At 39.6% G+C, this 19105-nt stretch overlaps 1 protein-coding gene across 10 annotated transcripts in view; it reads left to right on the forward strand.

Moving 5' to 3' along the window:
• Sgce (sarcoglycan epsilon) overlaps positions 1 to 11008 on the forward strand; it is a 70343-nt gene extending 59335 nt beyond the window's left edge. For 7 of the 10 annotated variants that reach the window (XM_027389862.2, XM_027389860.2, XM_027389867.2 and 4 more), the window contains 3 exons: positions 7579 to 7622; positions 8498 to 8532; positions 10721 to 11008. In XM_027389862.2, coding sequence (XP_027245663.1) covers positions 7579 to 7622; positions 8498 to 8532; positions 10721 to 10771 — 130 coding nt within the window. In that variant the 3' untranslated portion in view covers positions 10772 to 11008. Of the gene's footprint in view, positions 1 to 7578; positions 7623 to 8428; positions 8533 to 10720 lie in introns of those variants that run through there. The other 3 variants (XM_027389861.2, XM_027389864.2, XM_027389866.2) reach the window with 3 other exon arrangements.
• Positions 11009 to 19105: the final 8097 nt, after the last annotated feature.

Below are 19105 nucleotides of genomic sequence, written 5' to 3' on the forward strand. Positions count from 1 at the left end.
GTCAGCTACAGGATTTCATGTTTACTCTTCAGATTTGATAGCAGAAATAGTCAGGCAAAATAATATGGCTAAAGACTTGTGTGAACTTATAAGTAAGACTTGGAAACAATCAAAGCTTTCCTTCAAGGCTGCATAGAAATTAATTTGGTCTTTTAAACAAGTCAATCCACTTGTGAGGTTTAGAGAGCTCACAACAACTGTGTAACTAAAGGCTGCCACTGTTATCCTATACATAGAGATATTTTCTTTCTTTCTTTTTCTTTCTTTTTTTTCACAGGACTCCAGTCAGTGTAGAGATTAGACTATTTACCAATTCTGATACCAACTTTGTGTGGTCATTGACCTCAAAGGTATCTCTGAGCCAGTTTACAGGCAGCGGGCATTAAAAGAGGAAGAAAAGCTATAGGCTCCCTAAGTCTGAGAGGTATGTCATATGCTCAGAAAAGGGTGCAGTTCTTTTCAGTTTTCAAATTGCAGAGACAATATGATCATGTGGTGAAATTTTCATATGGTGTAGAGAGGGAAGATCAATTTAATTTGATCTTTTCTAATGTATTTGCTCATTATATATATATATATATATATATATATATATATATGTGTGTGTGTGTGTGTGTGTGTGTGTGTGTGTGTGTGTGTGTATGTGTGTGTATGTATGTATGTATGTATGTATGTATGTATGTATGTATGTATGTATATGTTTGGGATGATCTTGGAGTCTGCAGTTACTTTCAGTTTCTCTCATTAACACCAAGGCCACAGTGAGGTTCTTAACAATGGTGCTTTGCTATTACCTAGACGGCAGACATGTTTTAGATTGTACTGGTTTTCCAGTCATGTCCTTTTCCTCTTCCACATTTTATTAAGGGCACAGTAGTCACCATGTTTCCTTAGTGCCCTGTACTCTGGGCAGTTCCTTAGGCCAGTTTGACTGCCTTGATAGTGTGAAGTACTAGTTAAGTGAGGAGGGCTCCTATCCTTCTACCTCGTCAGGCTTACTGCTTCCTCCCTTTGTTGTCTGTGTCTCTCAATGCTTAGATTTCTATTGATGCCCCCTCCCCTGCGCCATCAGCAATTTCCTTAATACAGTTCATTTCTGGAAATCACATTTTAAAATAATCCTTATGTGTGAATTGCCTTGACCCAAAGAATCATGGAAATTGAGGTGTTGTGTTTAACTAGAGACTTAATCAAAACTCTAGAAGATACTTTTTATAGCCACAAGATTAAGTTCCGAGTCGTAGAATTTTATGTCTTTAAGTTGTAGACAATCAATCTAACACTGTCTTCATACCATGGTGCTCAGAATCTCTTGGAGCTTTTCCAGTGCAGGGCTAAGTCAAGGCTCCTAAGTCAAGGCCTTGGAGTCTGGTGGAAGTACATAGACATCGTAAGTGCAGGGCCACGGCTGTGTGAGAATTGCAAAGGTCTTCCTGAGGGGGTGCCGTTAGATTGTAGATGACACATACACTCTTCCACCTTAAGTTTTCAAAGGCAATTTCTTTTTTAAAGTTCACCTGAAGGGCATGTTTGGAAGTATGAAATAGGACTGGCTTTTGTCTCTGAAGTTTAGGTCGTTTGTGAATATATGCAATTAAACATTTGGACTTTCCATCAAATTCTTCAACAGCTTGAAGGAAATGCTGTGGGGAAGTGGGTGATTGCTAGTGACTTGAAAACAGTGGCCAAATGAAAGGGAAAAATGCCGAACATTGAAAAACTAAAAGGAGCAAAGGAATAAGAATAGTTTAGGAAATGTAGTCAATATATTGTTTTATGCCTTGAGAAGCAGGCATTGACTGGAGGATCCCAAATATTGAATTTTCTAGAGAAACTCTGTTGTATTTTGAAGTGCCTAGGAGCTGTGTTACCCTTGTGGGGGCGGGGGGGGGGGGGGACAATCTACTTCCTCATTCTTTTTGTAATATACTCCATAGTCCCTGACATTTTCCAGATGAAGCATCTTCCCAGAGGACCCCTATGTAATGGAGAACACAGGAAAGTGTCCCAGACACTTTCCTGGAGCATTTTTAACTGGCTGTGTGGAAATTGTCCTCATTCATTGCACTAAACCTAACGTCTAATCCAGGATGACTGAGTGTCCCTCAAACAGGAGATAGGCTTTGCTCAAATCTTTTTACAAATCACAACTGTACAAGTGCAATTAAGTCTTATAATTAAAGCTAGTAAACTAGTTTTAGCTTTTATTTGAGTGTTTTCCATTTGTTTTCTCTTCAATGAGCATGAAAACCAACTTTTTAAGGTAAAATTCCATATATAAAAAGTCAAGTTTTAATGAAAGCTAACTGTGAGTTGAAACTCACTGTTTCCATAGGCCAGGACCACGGTGATCCTGTTCACAAGAACCATCAACCCCTGAGGATATTGCAGAGCATTTGTTTAAAACTTTTCTTTTGTTCTTAAGTATATTCTAAAAGTGATGGGCTCATTGTTTCTTGGTGAATTTGGGTCCTATTGGTTCCTGATGCATCAGATCAAAGCTCTGATGAGTTTGTTTCTGGACTTAAACAAGCAAAGGGGAAAACTGGAAAAAGTCAAATGGAGGACTCTTCCTCTTTTATATTTCATATAGAATATGGAGTTGATTTTAATTAAAATGAAAGGGTTCACATTTAAAACCACAACAGTCTTTCCAGGTTCTGTGTGGCCTTCCCTTCTACCTTCTTTAAACTTCCTGATTTCTCAGCACAAAGACTTGTAGGTCCAAGCCATCATTTTCAGAAGGGAAAAATGAAGGTATTGACAATATCAGTTTTGCTGAGATAATTGGCAAATTTCCCAAATAATATAACTGTTGCTTGTTGCTAAATGCTTCCATATTATTTTAAAAGATATTCCCCACACTAAAGGCCCTTTTCTTTCAATTCTGGCATAGATTCTGTGCCTGTATGCAAATCACTTTGTCTTTTGAGCCTTCAAGCAAGTAACAACATAATTGGTTGATAATCATCCACCTTACTCATAGAATTACTCTACAGGATAGCCAACAATGGAAATTGCCTTGAAACAGTTGTACAAATAATGAATAATTGTGCTCTCCCCCAAATCACTTATTTACTAATTTGCAAATTATTACCTTTTCTTTCTTAAAGAATGAAGCTTGGGCAATGACTAATTTGTACAATTTTCTATTTAGATGCAGGCAATTAATGGCAATAAAATTGGGAAATAATTAATGCTAATAATTTAGAGAATTACAGTTTTTCTTAGCTTTCTATATAATGCTGCAGTTTACATATTATAACCTTTCCAAAAGTCCATTAATAACTTAATTACTCTAAATAGTCCTATGACTTCATAAAGGTCCTTTCTTTGAAGGACTATAGGTGCTCTGTTTGAAGTCAGCCCGGCTCTCCTGTCTAATTGCTTTTAGTGGTCTGTGCTCAGCAAAGATGGACATGTTCCCACATCCCCCACTGGTCTCTCTTCATTACAGCCCCAGTCCAGACAGTTGTAGGCATATTATGCAGCACGCCTGCTGCAGTGCTTTTGTGAGCACCTTCCTACTCGAGATGGCACACATGACCTCACAGAGGCCAGGCGGGCTAGAATTTGCTGTATAACCTAGAGTGGACTCTCATCCATGATCCTCCCACCTCAGTTTCGTACATGCTCACACACAGGTGTAAATGTCCACCAGTAACTCAATGTTTTTGCTGTTATTTAACTCTTTGCCAATGTGAGCCCTTTTTACAGAATTCATCTCCAAGTTTCATCTGCCGCCTCAGGGGACCATGTACATCATTCATTCAGATCCAGTGTTGGTTGTTTTAAACTACCCAGACAAATGGCTCTCTCATGTACCTTTTCCAAATTTCTTGTAAGTGTACATATTCTTTAACCAACAATTTTTCATCACCCATCCTAGACCACTGTGATTGTGAGTTTTGAAGAGTAGCCAAAGAAAAGGTGCAGGAAATAACAGGCATGGATTAACTTTGACCACTGGTTTTGAACAATAGTCCACTGAAAAATGCACTGTGAGGCCCAACAAGGGTATGGGGTAACAGTGGCCTTATGCAAACATTGATTTTGAATTTAGGGTACCCTTCATCTACAGCTTTTGGAAATGGCTGTCTTTGCCTAGCATTGTCTGTGTCAGAACACTTATACTCTGGCTTTTCCCCTCTTTCCCCTGTGAATTTTGTCAAAGAGTGTTGGTTTAATTTGTCATTAGACTAGGAGCTAATAGAGAATGAGGAAGTGTGCTCAGAATGTAGGGGAAGTGTAGAGCAGTTTCAGTTATGCCTGAGGATCTGAAATGAAGTTAGTGCACCCCTCATCCCAAGGACCCATGTAATTGCATTTTGACTTGTGTAATAGAGGTCTTGACTCTTCCAGTGTTAAGTGCACAGCTCATCTCTTCATGGTTTCTAAATCCTTCTACCTTTGTGACCAAAACCAATATAAATGCATTATGTGAACTTCTGAAAAAACAAACGAACCAAAAGAATATCGCCTAAACCATATGAGCATAAGTATAGCTAAACCCTAGTAGCAGTAGAGAATGTGGTCATTGGGGCAAGTTATTAAATAATTTTGTTAACTTGAGTGAGAATGGATTTTGTTATTTTCTTAACAAATGTATTTTAAGTGGCACTTGATTTTTTTTTTAATCATTCAAAGGCATTTAGTAGAGATTATGAGTTTAGTCTAAGCATACTTCTTTAATCCCAGCACTCAGCCTAGGCAGGTGGATGTCTGTAAGTTGGAGGTTAGCCTGATATACATAGCAAGTAAGAACCTATTCAAACAAACAAACAAACAAACAAACAAAACATTGGAAGCTTTAAACAGTATTCAGCTAACAGGTGCTATTTTCACTTCTATCATTATGTTTATTTTTCTTTATTGTGTGCCGTGTGTGTGTGTGTGTGTGTGTGTGTGTGTGTGTGTGTGTGTGTGTGTGTGTACACGCACGCATGCACATGTGTGTTCAGGCCCAAGGTTGACAAGGGACACTTGTTTCTTTTTTTTTTTTTTTTTTTTTTTTTTTGAGGCAGGGTTTCTCTGTGTAGCCTTGGCGACTGTGGAATTCACTCTGTAGACCAGGCTGGCCTAGAACTCACAGAGATCTGCCTGCCTCTGCCTCCTGAGTGTTGGGATTATTGTTCCACCACCATCTGGGTGGAACATCTTTTTTAACTGCTAGCAACCTTAGGTTGAGGCAGGATGTTCCTTGGAACGTGGTGCTTAGTGCTGGGGAGGCTGTGGACCGAGGCTGGCCAATTTGCTTCACACGTTCCTGGTTTCCAACCTCTGTCTCTGGATTACAGGAGGTGTGACATGCTCACCCAGTAGTATATACTGGGTTCTGGGGATCTGAACTCTGGTCCTGTGCTTTTGTGGCAAATACTTGGCCCACTAAGCCATTTATTTCCCCAGCCCCTTTATTTGGAACCTAAGAAGTGGCTGGCAGGAATGATTCAGATCAGTGTTTTCAGACACGTTTTAGGGCTGTGTGTGAGGCAAAGGATGCAAAGCAGGCAGGCTTCCCACTTGCTTTGTTCATCTTTGGTACATCAGAGTTCAGTGTGTGGTTTCAGCTGAAAGGAATTGCCCTGCTAAAGAGAAACAAAAAGCTTGGAGAGTCCTTACAGCATAGAATAGATTGACTCTGGGCTACAACCTAAACTGTATATTTTCATGAACAAATAACAATATCACAATTTGACATAGAATTTATACATCTACCCGAGTCTTTGTAAGTATCTCACTTCTGCATATATTCATTAATTTTTTTTGCCTGTTTCTTTCCTCTTAGAGTTATTAACAAAATAGGATGATTCTTACTAATAAGGCAATTTGGGCCAACAAAATAGCATATGCAGAGAAATAGAATGGCAGTCAGCACACATCTGAATGCATACTAAATGGCCTAATTATCATCTAATTTAGGGGTGCTTAGAGAGTGAAAACATGTAGAAGAGGTCCTGTCTGCTTTGCATTTCTGCATGTGTCTGTGTGTGGTGCATGTATATGCATGTTCACGTGTGTGGGTGCATAAAGAGTGCATGTGTGCATGTGTGCATGTGGATACTCAAGGTTGAATTCAGGAATCTTCCTGAGAACTCCCTACCTTATTCATGGAGGCAGAGTCTCTCAGTTGAAACCAGGACCTGCTCACCCCTAGACTAATTACCTCCCTCCTCACCAGGGGGAACCCCTTGTCTCTGTCTTCCTAGTGCTGGAATTATGTGTAAGCTGACACCCACCTGGCATTTATGTGGATGTTGGGAATCTGAGTTCTGATCCTTGGTTTGTCCAGCAAGTGATTAATCTACTGAGCCATCTCCCAGACCCCAAAGACATGGTTCCTAAGGTGTTTTTTTTTTTTTAATTAAACTAGTACTTCAACAATTAATGCATTCATGTGGAATCTTGTCTCATAAGAGGAACATGTATCTGCTCTATGCAAACCATTTGTATATATATTTTTAAAAAGAGCCAATGAGATGATTCAGTGTCTAAAAGTTCCTGCTGCCAAACATAAATGACCTGAATTCAATCCTTATGACCCACATTGTGGAAGGAGAAATTGATATCTGCAAGTTGACTTCTGGCCATGTCCACACCACGGCACACATATGGGGACACAAATTCACACAGACACACTTTTTCTAAGTAATGTATATCTGATGTAATAAACTTAGAGTTGAATTTACAAAGGCAACTGCAGGCTCATTGAGTTTTTCCAAACAGGTCTTGTGGGGTTCTTGTGTAGAAAAATCAGGTAGTTTTCTGACTGCCTAAGACATACTAAAGAAACCAGAAATTTAACTTGCTGATAGATATAAAGAAATATTGAGGTGTCTGTTACCTATTTGTGTCTTGGGAGATCACCTGGTAGCAGTGAGCATAGTAGATTGTAAGGGAGGAAGAATGTGAAAAAGAAATACATCAGACCTGTCAGAAACCCCAAGGGAGAAATGAAAAGTATAGCAGAAGGGAACAGATTTAACCAAGACTGAGAAATGTCCTGAAATCCCAACCGATGGACTTTGGGAATGGAAGGAGAGACAAAGGTCCAGGGTGACGCCTGCATTTTCACTAGTCCAGTTGGGAAAATGGCCTTCCTTGGCCTGGAGATAAAAGAACACGTTGCATTTGGGATACTGAATAAAGGTTGTGATGTGCTTTAAAAGCTGTTACAACATGTCAGTGATGACGATATGTGTGCATACATTTGCACATACATGTATGCATGGCATGTACTTGCTCTATGATCTAGACCCAGTTTGAAACTGTACAGATCAGTAATTCAGTTGCTGGAATCACTGTTTACATGTTTATCCACTGTTTTTTAGCTGTGACCTTGGAACTCTAAGGCTATTTCCTCATGTAAGAAGGTGAAAAAAATAAAGCAAAACAAAACCCCCCATCTATTTCATGGACGTTATTGGGGATTGCTATTTATCTTCCTTGGACTTCAGTTTCTTCCTGTGTGAGTGCTGGAGAGAGGAGCTGAGAGCACGAAGGTTTCCATCTTAAAGTGACTTGTTCTCGCTTTACAAGTGTAAAAACAGAGTTTTACTCAATAATGTTAATTATTTCTAGGAACTTGCCACACCAGACTCAGATTCCTCAACAGCAGACTACAGGTGAGTACTAAAACGCTAATTTGATGTTTTTGAATGAAACTAATATATTAAAAGATAATCATAGTACTGTATAATTGATGACACTTTTTATCTTCATCAAGGAAGGCAAAACAGTTGTACAATTCCCTAATTAGACTTAGAACTTCAGAATAATAGCTTAAATTATTGCATAAATGGGCATCAGAATGACAAAGGGAAAATGATCTTAAAGAAGTAGCAGCCATGGAGGTCCTGTCTAATTAAGGAGGACTGAATTCAAGTCCCTTTCTACAGGGGGGTAGGGGGTACTCACTATTCTTCTTGCTGTGAAAGGTTTTTAGCTTGGATGGGTCCAGGATTTGTCTCAGTAAGTGAGCAGGTTGAAACTGACTCTCACAAAGGGAAGCCATTGTGACTAATCACTGAGCCTTCAGGGCGATCAATGAGAAATGGCTGGCCTGGTTTTAAAGCCCTTTTCAAAAGGCTGTTACAACATGACCAGTGACAACAAGATGGGAGACAATTCTCCCCGGGGCTGTATGTTTCCCCAAAACTTGCTTTCTTTAAGTTTATTTCTTTCAAGTGTCCCTAAAAATTTTCCACAGCCAATTATTTCACTCCCCCCTCACTTACTCGGGATTGTCTCCTAATTAGCAGTTGATTCCCAGTTCTAATTGCCAGGCAACCAATAATGCCTTTGTTCCTCCTTTGGAAAAGCAAGAGAAGTTCTAAAAATGTAAGCTGAGTGTGGAATTCTAAGTATGAATAGTGGCTTTGTGGTAGGAAAGCCATTAAGTGATTCTCAAAAAAAGAAAAAAAAATGTCAGTCCCTTGTAGAAATGCACTGGATGTTTTCATTCAGAATTATCCTCTCTTTCTGCTTTCGGGGATTTAAGGAGATTTTCGTTTGACAACTTTTCAAAGATTTGAGGCAAGTATGATAAAGTTTCTTTTATCATATTTTAATTATAACTTGATGTTTATCAGAATTGTTCCAACAGTTTTGATTGCTTGTTTTAATTAAATGCTAATGTGATTCAAGCAGACCGTTCAATATATTGATGGGTAGTACTATTCTGTAAACATTCAGGAGATTGATGAAGAAACAAACTTAGTTATAAATATGCGTCACTAGAAGAGAAAAATTCTCCAACTCTTTAGCTCTCCTAATTCCATGCCTAGCTTTTTAAAGAGGAAAAAATAGAAGGGAACATGACTGTAACAAAAATGATTGCAGCATCTTCCTCTCTAACCACTGAGGTCATCTCTCCTGAGATGTCTGTTTTCTGATCCTTGCTTATTTGAGTCATGCAATGAATAAGTAGAAGTCAAATAATACCTAGGAAAATTGTGAATATTTTTTGAGACTTGTAAAAATCTCGGTTTTTATCTATGCACCTTCAAGGAGAGAGAACAGGCACCTTGATAGGTGCTGTTGGGGATGGTATTAGTGGGTGATGGTACTTGCTTGGTATGTTTGGGTGCTGTGCTCAATACTAGGGTGCTTTTCCTTTCCCCGATAGAAGGAGCACTTAGAACTGAGTACATCTGATAAGAAAAGGCTTCCCCTTGGATGACTTTTGGCTGTTCAACCTCATTTTCAAAATTATTTTTCTAAAAAGGTTTTGGGGAACAAGCATTTTGGCTGAGTTAAATAAGAGTTCATCCTTCTTGTTAGGACTGCCCTTCAACCCTCTTGCTTTCTTCCTCGTGTGTTTCTGCAGTGTCTCCTGTCATTGACTTAGTAGGCACTGTCTCCTCTTATGTGTTCTGTTGTAGTTGTCCTCGGTGAGCCTCCAAAGGGTCTGAGTGTCATGGGAAAGAGACCACCCTAGTATTTTGTGTAACTATGAGAGACTGTTGCTTCTGCCTCTCATACATTTTAAGCTAAGTGGAGGTAGGCCCCTGGGGAGGGAGCTAAGGGACAGTTATATCTTTTATTTTCATTCTTTTCGTTTACATAAAAATGCTGCAAAGTTTCTCAGCTTCCAGTTTCCTCTGTTCCATCTGCAAATGCATGGATTTGGGGCTGATTGGGTATTTTCATGAGCACAGTTGAGCTCTGTTCTATTCCCTCAGCCTGCTTATCCTCACACAGCATGGAGGGGCTGATCTGTGCATGGCTGTTATGAAGCAGCGAAAGGCTTCTGCTTTATGAAAGGGATCGAGGTCCTCGGGTTGTAATTTTATTTGTAGCTGCCTATATGGGCTTCATCAGCTGAAAGTAGATTTGCAGCTTGTTTCATGCAGTTAGTTTTCTTTTAAATTCTCATCAGAAGTTTAGCAAGTAAACTAGCTGGTGATGCTGTATTGCTGGGCTGGAGCACTGGCTGGGATAATAGAGCGGTTAAGGGCAGACAATGGCACTGCCATTTGGACTAGGTCCAAAACAGCAGGCTTGGTGTTCTTTCAGGTCATCTCATTTTCTCTGCCCTTCCAATACACGTGGTATTTTTTAAGCCACCATTAAAAGGTACAGTCTTACATCCTGCAGTTAACCTCGTTCTGCTTATTAATTGTGGGAGAAATTTTCAGGCTGTAGCTTTTGAGAAAATAAAACATTGCAGCCTGGTTCAGGAAGAGGGGTGCTAATTCAGAATTAATCTCTTCCTTCCTTCTCTCCTTCCTTCCTTCCTTTCAAACCAAACATAGAAAAATAATGTGCTGTAATTATTTTAAATTAAGATGATAGAAAAGTTTTCCTTGCGATCTAGGTTTTCATAAGTGTATGGTGTGTGTGTGTGTGTGTGTGTGTGTGTGTGTGTGTGTGTGTGTCTGTCTGTCTGTCTGTCTGTCTGTCTGTCCTATATACAACATGAAAGAAGAAGTCTGTTGGGGGCAAGGTAGTCAGTGTGAAGAGGACCTGAAGGAAGAAAAGGAGCATACCAAAAAAAGTGATAAGAGCCAAATATGAGCAATATTCAAGATATACATGTATGGAGGTATAACAATACTCATCGGTTGTTTTTTTACATTAACTAGAAATTTTAGTAACAGTATAATATAAACATTGTACACATTTTAAAAATAGAGTCTTTCTTGTAACAATTTCTTGTGTTCAAAATGTAGATGTACTATATCCTGCATAACTCACACTTGTATTGTCATCTTGGTTCTAGGTAAATGGTATCCCTGAAGAAAGAAAGCTGACTGAAGCCATGAGTTTATAATCATCAACACAGCATTTATGTCTCATTTCCTCTCTCCTCCAATAATGCATGAGCTTTTCTGACATCAGTTATGCATGTTGACTGTATTAAATATATACCAAATACTACAACTTATCTTTCATTTACTAATGTATTTTTTTTGTACTTAAAGCATTTTTGAAAATTTATAAGACATCAATGACTTTATATTTGTTACAATAAAAAGTGATCTTTAAAATAAATATTAATGAAGCCTAATGAGCAGTAAAATTTTCTTCAGAAATGTATGTGATTACCTCCTGTGTAGTAGAAATCTTTTAGTCTGTAGGAGCAGGGTCATTCAACAGGATTTTTATTAAGTGCTTCTTATGAATTTATAAATTGTGTTCCAAGTGAGCAACCCACTTAAATAATGCTACAATTCCTGTGGACTGTAGAGCCTGTTGTTTTATATTGTATTTCATAGAGTGCTTTAGAGTGAGCATAGTGGTTTTTTGATGTAGAATAGAACACGCCCATTTTATGTAAGGCTGCCCAGGGTGTATACTTGTCTTTATAATTGGATGTTTGCAAGCCAGGGGCTGTTCCATACAGAGAGAACAGTTGCTAATAGGGCTGTAAATTAGCCTTGTAGTGTCCACTATGGGAAATTTCATGTTCCAGGCTTTGCAATTTCCTCATCCAATTTTGTTCGGTTTCATGACTCCAACATTGTTGGGATATCATGCTGCTGGCCTTTTCAAATAATGCATTCTTACAGAAGACTGTTAGAAATTTAACATTAGTCAGAGATAAGTTTTAGTAAAGATAAAGATTTTTTCCAAATAACTCCTTTTTTTCCTTTGGACCATTAATTTCAAATCTTGCATCTTTGGGTTGCTGTGGTGTTTTCCGTTAGCTGTTTAGTTGACATGTATGGTTTTATCTGGCAACCAGATTTCATTTTCTTTGGAAAAAAAGCATACCTGATCATTTGGGGAAGCACCGCTCCTTCTGATAAATATCCTACACAGACTCTGCCTTGATTCCAGGGATTAGCTGGGAAGGAACATTTGATCCTACTGAGTCATAGTATTTCGTTCCTAGGAATCCATGAGCTGGTCATGTGACACAAGTCAATCAGAGCCCTCTCAGATTTTGGGAATATCTATCTTTTTAAGGTGACTAAACTGAGAAGCTAGGAGCCAAGGACCAATATGGCTGTAGTCACAGAAGCTTCAGCTTTACCTAGAGATAGACTAGCTGGAAAATATTTTGTTTCTCTATTCTGGGCCAGTTTCTGGATTACCTGGTAATTAGTCAGATGTCACCCAAATGTATAAATACCATTTCTAAATCCAAAGTATTCCTCTCTTCATTGTGTATGACAAATTATCTTCCATATAAAGGGACTACTCCAGCATGTCATTGGATCACCTCCTTGCTCTCTTCAGTTCTTTCTAGGACTTAATATATATGGGCATGTCTTGGTTTCTGTTTCTTTATCTTTTAAACTGAATACAACATCCTCCAATGTAGATGGTCTGGCTTCCACAATCCTCTTGCCTCAACCTCTCAAGGACCAGGATTGCAAGGATACAGTAATATGCCAGGCTATTTTATTTCTTAAAGATAGATCTCTGCTTCTAGGACAGAGATCCTCGGGAGTGACTAGCTGAAGGTTGAAAGCATATTGTGTTAGTCTCTCATGCCAAGGAGAGAATGTCCAAGCTCTAGAGGGTGGGCTGTGGCACAGAACCTGGCTTAAATAAACTGTTGGCCCTGCTGCTGAAATCAACTAGGATAAGGTATAATCAGCAGGGAATTGTGGAGTGGGAGCCAGTACAATTGCTCGTTTTTAAAAAATATGGAGGGCTTTGGAAAATGCAGCTGGAGATAACATTGATCTTTGTACTGACTGTTGTCCAAAGTCTTGCACACTGTTGACAATCTAATCTCTAAAAATCCACCTGAAGCAGCAGTCTTCCCTTTGATGTCACACCTTGAGGGGGGAAGTACAAAAGTTTTCTTTTAGTTGCTAACACCCTAGTGATCCTTATTTTGTGTTTTTTTTTTAATAAGTATTTTGCCATATGCTGCAGATCCCTCTACATCCTTGTAGTGAGGAAATGATTTCATGGTGGTGGGTTTGGATTTCCAAAAAGTAAACTTAAAATACCTTTTCAGTTGGCTACATTAAGGCCTGTCCTAAAATGGTAGTGTTCTGCATTTGTGGAGATTTAATTAAACTTGGATTTAGAGTTTAGATGTCCCCAGACAGTATGTGTCTTCTGTCTTCCCAAATATAGTCACCAATATAAGAGACTAATTGTCTTTGAGGAACCTTCTAACATTAACAATGGTTGGAGGTACCACATGCACTAAGAAAACTAGACACACCAAAACAGTTAATGTTAGAAGGTTCATTAAAAATTTCACATCTGCTCCATGACTTCCCTAGTTGTTTTCAGAGAGCCTTTATCCAGTAACTGATGGAAGCAGATGCAGAGATCCATGGCCAAGCACTGGGCTGAGCTCCAGGAGTCCTCCTGAAGAAAGGGAGGAGGGATTGTATGAGCCAAGGTATTCAAGGTCATGATGAAGGAACCCACAGAGGCAGATGACCTGAGCTCATGGAAGTACATGGACTCTGGACCAACAGTTAGGGAACTTGCATGGGACCGATTTAGGCCCCCTGCATGTATGGGATGATTGTGTAGCTTGTTCTGTTTGTAAGGCTCTAGCAGTGAGATCAGGACCTGTCCCTGGCACTTAGCTGGATTCTGGAAACCTGTTCCCCATCCTGGATTACCTTGCCCAGTCTATAGGCAGGGGGAGGAGCTCAGTCCTACCTCAACTTGATGGGCCATGCTTAGTTCAAGCCCGTGGGAGGCCTGCCCCTTTCTGAATGGAGACTGAGGAGGAGTGGATGATGGGGACGGGGTAGGTGGGAGTTAGGGGGAGGAAGTGGGAGGAGAGGAGGGAGGGCAAATGATGGCCAGCATGGGAAATATATGAAAAAATTAATTAAATAAAAAACATTCACATCTGCAGCAAATTTGCCTAGCTGAGAACAAAGAATACTAGGAAAATGTGATAAGGCTGAGTTTGGGCTAAGATAATAATTAGAAAGTAGTATCTAAGCCAATACCTTTAAGTACAGCTATAGCAAGAAGAAGCCACGTGACCCTGGAGACCCACAGTCCATGATTTAAACTGTCATGTTATGTTTGACTATCCTAATGGCGAGGGTGGATGAAAATATCTTTAAAAAAACAAAAACCTAGGAGGGGTGTGCATGCGAAAGCTTCTATGGAGCATGCTTACCATTTTCTTATTATATTTAAATGGCCGATGAATTCATCTGAGTCAGTCAGTGTTCTAAGGATACAGTGGTGACCCGGAATAGACAGCAACCCTCCTCATGGTGTTTGCCTTCGAGTAGGAAAGACAGGTGCTAACCAAATAGTCACATACATAAAGGCCAAAGTGCAATCATGTGGACAGCTATGTGTGAAAGTAGCTGCTTCTGTGAACATCTGCTCGCCAAGGACAGAGCTGCTTCCATGAAGAAGCTCATGGTGACATTAAAAGGCCTGTAGAGCCTCATGACAAAAAGAAGCAAACAGTGTCTGAAGCACACTGATGTCCATAGCTAACCTAAGCCCTTTAAACAAAAGCCATGCCAGTGAACCACCATTGGGTTCTGTCAGAGACTCCACTCTTGCTAGCATGAAGAACAAGTAAGGGATGTTGGTGAGGTGTCAGGCAGACCCAAGAGGTCTCTCGGGCTGAGTTTTATGTGAATTTAGAGGCAGAAAAATAAAACCTGGAAAAATTTAAAACTAAAAGGCGATGATGTCATATTTTTTTCATTCCTATACAAGTAATCTAATGGAAGTGTGGCGAACAGTGGGCAGAGTGGGTGTGGATAGAGCAGTTAGGTGTATTAGACATACAATTGAGGGAATAATAGCTTTGACTATGAGAGGGTAGAGAATTCAAGAGCTACTTACCAAGTAAAGGGCAGCAGCTGCCCTTTGGAAAACGTGTTATGGAACAGGAAGGGGCCAGTTCTGAGAGGTACTGCAGGACGATAAGCGGAGCTGAGCAAATAAATGAGCTCTATCTTATGCATGGGAATTTAAAGTTCTTTTGAGAAAACCAAGAACAGCAGGCAAGTGGATATTTAAATTTCAAGTTCAGAAAAGACATCAGGACTCGTGCTGTGAATGGCAAGTGAGGCAAGGTAGTTGTTCAAACAGTGGGAGCCTATGAAAGCCCGTTCTCTATATGAATGTTCCCAGATGTTGTTCAGCCCAAGAGTGTTATTTTATTTCTCCAAGAGAACAGGATACACACAGTCGGTGGATGCTTTCAAAAAGGTAATAACACAAGCACCAATAAAGGCCAGTTAAAAGGAAACTAATTCTTTCTGTTCAAGAGGATGGGATCTGTGGCCTGGGTAGAAACTATTCCAAGCTATCAAGCATTAAAAAAAGTTAACGCAGTTGGGCCTGTCAATCACCTAAAGATCACCCCCAGGGAAGCTGGCTCTCCTTAAGCCATGCTGGAGAGATAGACAGGAAAATTATCCCTTTAATGAGTTAACATATTTTCCCTTCCCCAAATTTCTATCCTAGCACAATCTCTTAGAGCCACTTTTTTTAGGTAGGGTTTGGCTGGGTCCTTCCACCTTTCTGGGTCCTGGTCCTGGCTCCTAAAGTCCTCTTTGTTTTCCTTTTTTGTTTTGTTTCTTTCTGGTAATGGCCAGAGCCTAAGTATTTGGGGAGGGGGTTCCTTAGCCTTCTTCTAAAGATCTCCTCCTGTCTGTGTGGCTCTTTGTCCCTGAGGCAGCTGATCTCCAGGCTGGCTTAACTCTAGCAGCTTGCCTTTTCCCCCTCAGGTCTCCATTTTCTTCCTCTGGGCAGCTGCTGAGATTTACAGCTTGCCTGCCCTAGGGCATCTCTTAAATGTGATTTTGTCCTTTCCGAAGCAACTTAAGCTTTGCTTGACTTTCAAAGTTTTCTTGCCTATTAATTCTTTAATCAGTGGAGAAAATTAACCCACCCCTGCGTCCTCCATAATGTGAATAATACCATTTTATACTCTAAAGCATGCAGAGGTGGGTTGAGAAAAATCATATTCCTGCTACATGTTCTAATGGATCAATCTTTCTTCCTCTCTTTTTTTCTTTCTATGTGAGCAGAGGGTTGCTTCCTTCTTTTGACTGTTGTGAATGTGAACAACCATTTTCAACATACCCCATCAATGTTTTTTAACATTAAACAGTGGGTTAAAATGATGTTTCTCAGATTCTGCACAGTGAAAGAGTGGATGCCCGGTGAGTTGTATGCCTAAAATGCCTGTGTGAGACCAAACAAGAGGAAATAGAATAGTAAACTGAGGGGTATGCAATACAATAACCAGTCTTAGCCTTCAAAACTACCAAGCTCACAGAGTCCAAGACCGAGGAACTCCAGATTACTGAAGATAATGGAGACAAGTCACAGATGTAATATGTAATCTCCACCTGAATTCTGGATCAGAAAAGGTACCTTATTGGTACAATTTATAGAATAAAACCAAGATTGACCTATCAGATAATGGAATTCTATCAAAACTAAATCCCTGGTTTTGATGCCTAAACAGAGACAATAGAATTTTCTTTTTTCTTTTTCTTTCTTTTTTCTTTTTTTTTTTTAAGGATTTGCACTAAAGGATTTAGAAGCAAAGTGAAATCTTGTCTGCAACTTATCCTCAGCTACCTTATGAACTAAACTACAGGTACAGAAATGAGAAAGCCAGTGTGGTCAAACATCAGCATTTGATAAATCCGAGTGTATCTGAATTGTTTACTATATTTAAAGCGTTTCCAGCTCTGAAATTATCTCAGAGATAGATTCTTAAAAAGAAAACTGTTGGTGGCTGGCACCATGACTCAGCAAGAGAAAGTATCTGCCCTCGGGCCTGAGGCCTGAATTTGATTTCTGACATCCACATAATAGAAGGCGAGAACCATTTGCTGAATGTTGTCTTCTTAATTCCACACGCACACTGTGGCACACTTAAACATACATACATACATACATACATACATACATACATACATACATGCATGCATACATACATACACCAAGTCATACAAAAGGAGAATAAAAACCATTGTAACTAAAAATATGAATACTGAGAGAAAGTGCAAGAAGTTAATGTACAGTCAATCAACTGTTTGATGCTGAGTCTGCTGAAGGAATAGACATGTTTGCCATTGAGAAATGGTTTGAACATAGAATTGCTTGGAGTCTCTGTTAAACTATGAAATGTGAATATAAGGAAAGGAGACTCAAGATAGCTTCCAAAGTCATGGACTTGGTTTGTGAATGCTTTTTTGGTTCTTTGACTGTGTTGGTGAAGGCTTGAAGGAAAAACAGCAGATTATTTTTCAGCATTTTTATCTCTTGTCACAAATACCAACTCTTTCCAGGGAAAAGAACATGGTACATGTGCCATCTTGAGAGTTTTCAGTGTCATCAGCCAAATTTTTGTCGGTGTTCTGAAACAAGTTTTATTGCCTATAACAGATGGTCAAACATTAGCAAGCTGTGGTAATGCCTGGGTCAGACAATGCACAGTGTTCAAAGGTTCCACTGCGGATAAAGATAGTGAAATCCAGGGATGATGTTCAGGTGAATGTGTAACACAAGATGCCTTACACATTCCTCAAGAGCAATAAACACATTGGAAAAGTAAACAAGAGCTATAACCCAGTTTACCTCTGGTAATCGCTCATTATTGTACTTAAAAATGATGGAAATTTGAAATGAATTAAAATTGCTACCTTTTTTGTGTTAAGATATTTGAATGTTGAGACCAAGAACTCACAGACCGTTGTGGCTATTAAGAGAGAACAATTCTTCATTTATTGTGCATGCTAGTTCTACTGAGAGGTAACAACACACACTGGTCCCTCATCTTGATAGAGGATAGCCAAGGATTATACCCTTAAGAGCTCTCCTAACAAGAAATCAAATCCATCATGTCCACGAATTACCTCAGAATGACTCACAAGCTTGTTGAGTCCACTTTGTGAGAAATGCCTAGTACTTAACATCCAAAATGGAGCAGGTTGTGGGGTACCCTTCAGATTACAGCGTGTAGCCCATTTCTTCATTGGTACACAGTTACCTGATGCTACAGTTCTGATGTGTGAAAAGCCACTCTAAATCTGACTATAGGGTACACTGTAACTATAGGAATGCAACTGAATGACACTATTGATGTAGTCACTTTACCAGACTGTATATTGACCTTAGGTATTAATTCTTCCCACATGCAAATACACAAAGCTCCTGACAAGACCTCCAAACACTTTCACAAACATGGCAACAGTCTTCAACTATAGAATCTCATACTCAACACTAGGTTCAGATAGGTCTTCTTGGCTGTGTTTCCCTTTGAAGAGACATACTACATCTATGAATATTCTCCCTCTCTCATGCCCCAATGTAAAATACACATTGTCCTGAAGACCTCAGTTAGGCAGCAGAGGCATGGAGAACATATAGGAAGACAGTGGCTAAAAGGAGCCATGTAATCTATTTATTGTTGAGTTCTCACTAGTGACACCCTTCAAAATTGAGGTTTCCACTGAACATCAAATCCAAGAAATGTAAACCTCCTCTGACATTTTTTCATAATTACTCAAACTTGAAAAATAAGCCTGTCAATTCAAAGTGGGCCTGACAAAATTGTTTATTAAACAAGGCAGAGAAATTAAGACAGTCCCAGAAAAATAAAAGCTAAGAGAGTTTAAATATCATTAGACCTGACTGATGAGAGATACAAAAGAGAGTCCTTCGGGTGAAGACAGTCAACAGGAACCTGACGCCTAGTGAAGCATTGTCCTCAGTGAGGGTGAATCCATGGGTTAATGTAAAAGCCAGTTCTTTTGTGATGTGTAAATATGAAAGCCAGGGCTTTGTAATTTTGACTTGCAGACAAAGACTTAAAGGTAAATGATTGAAAAGATAAATTACTAATCCATACTGTGGAGAACTGTATCAGTTACTTTACTCATTGCTATGAGAAAATGCCGGACAAAAGCTGGTAGGAAGGCTGGGTAATTCCGGCTCAAGTCTTGATGATAGGGTTGCTGACAGTACAAGGTGGCTGGTCACATTGCAGACACAGTCAGGAAAGGGGGTGACTACTGGCTCTCTGATCAATTTGTCTTTTTTATCTAGTCCAGACACGAAGGGGGTCCATATTAAGGGTGGCCGTTCCCTCCTCTATTAAACTTCCCTGGAAGCGCCCTCACAGACACACAACAAAAGCATCTTTCTTGGTTTATTTCAAATACAGCGAAGTTGACAATGA

This window comes from Cricetulus griseus, assembly GCF_003668045.3.
Source record: "Cricetulus griseus strain 17A/GY chromosome 1 unlocalized genomic scaffold, alternate assembly CriGri-PICRH-1.0 chr1_0, whole genome shotgun sequence".
Lineage (NCBI taxonomy): Eukaryota > Metazoa > Chordata > Mammalia > Rodentia > Cricetidae > Cricetulus > Cricetulus griseus.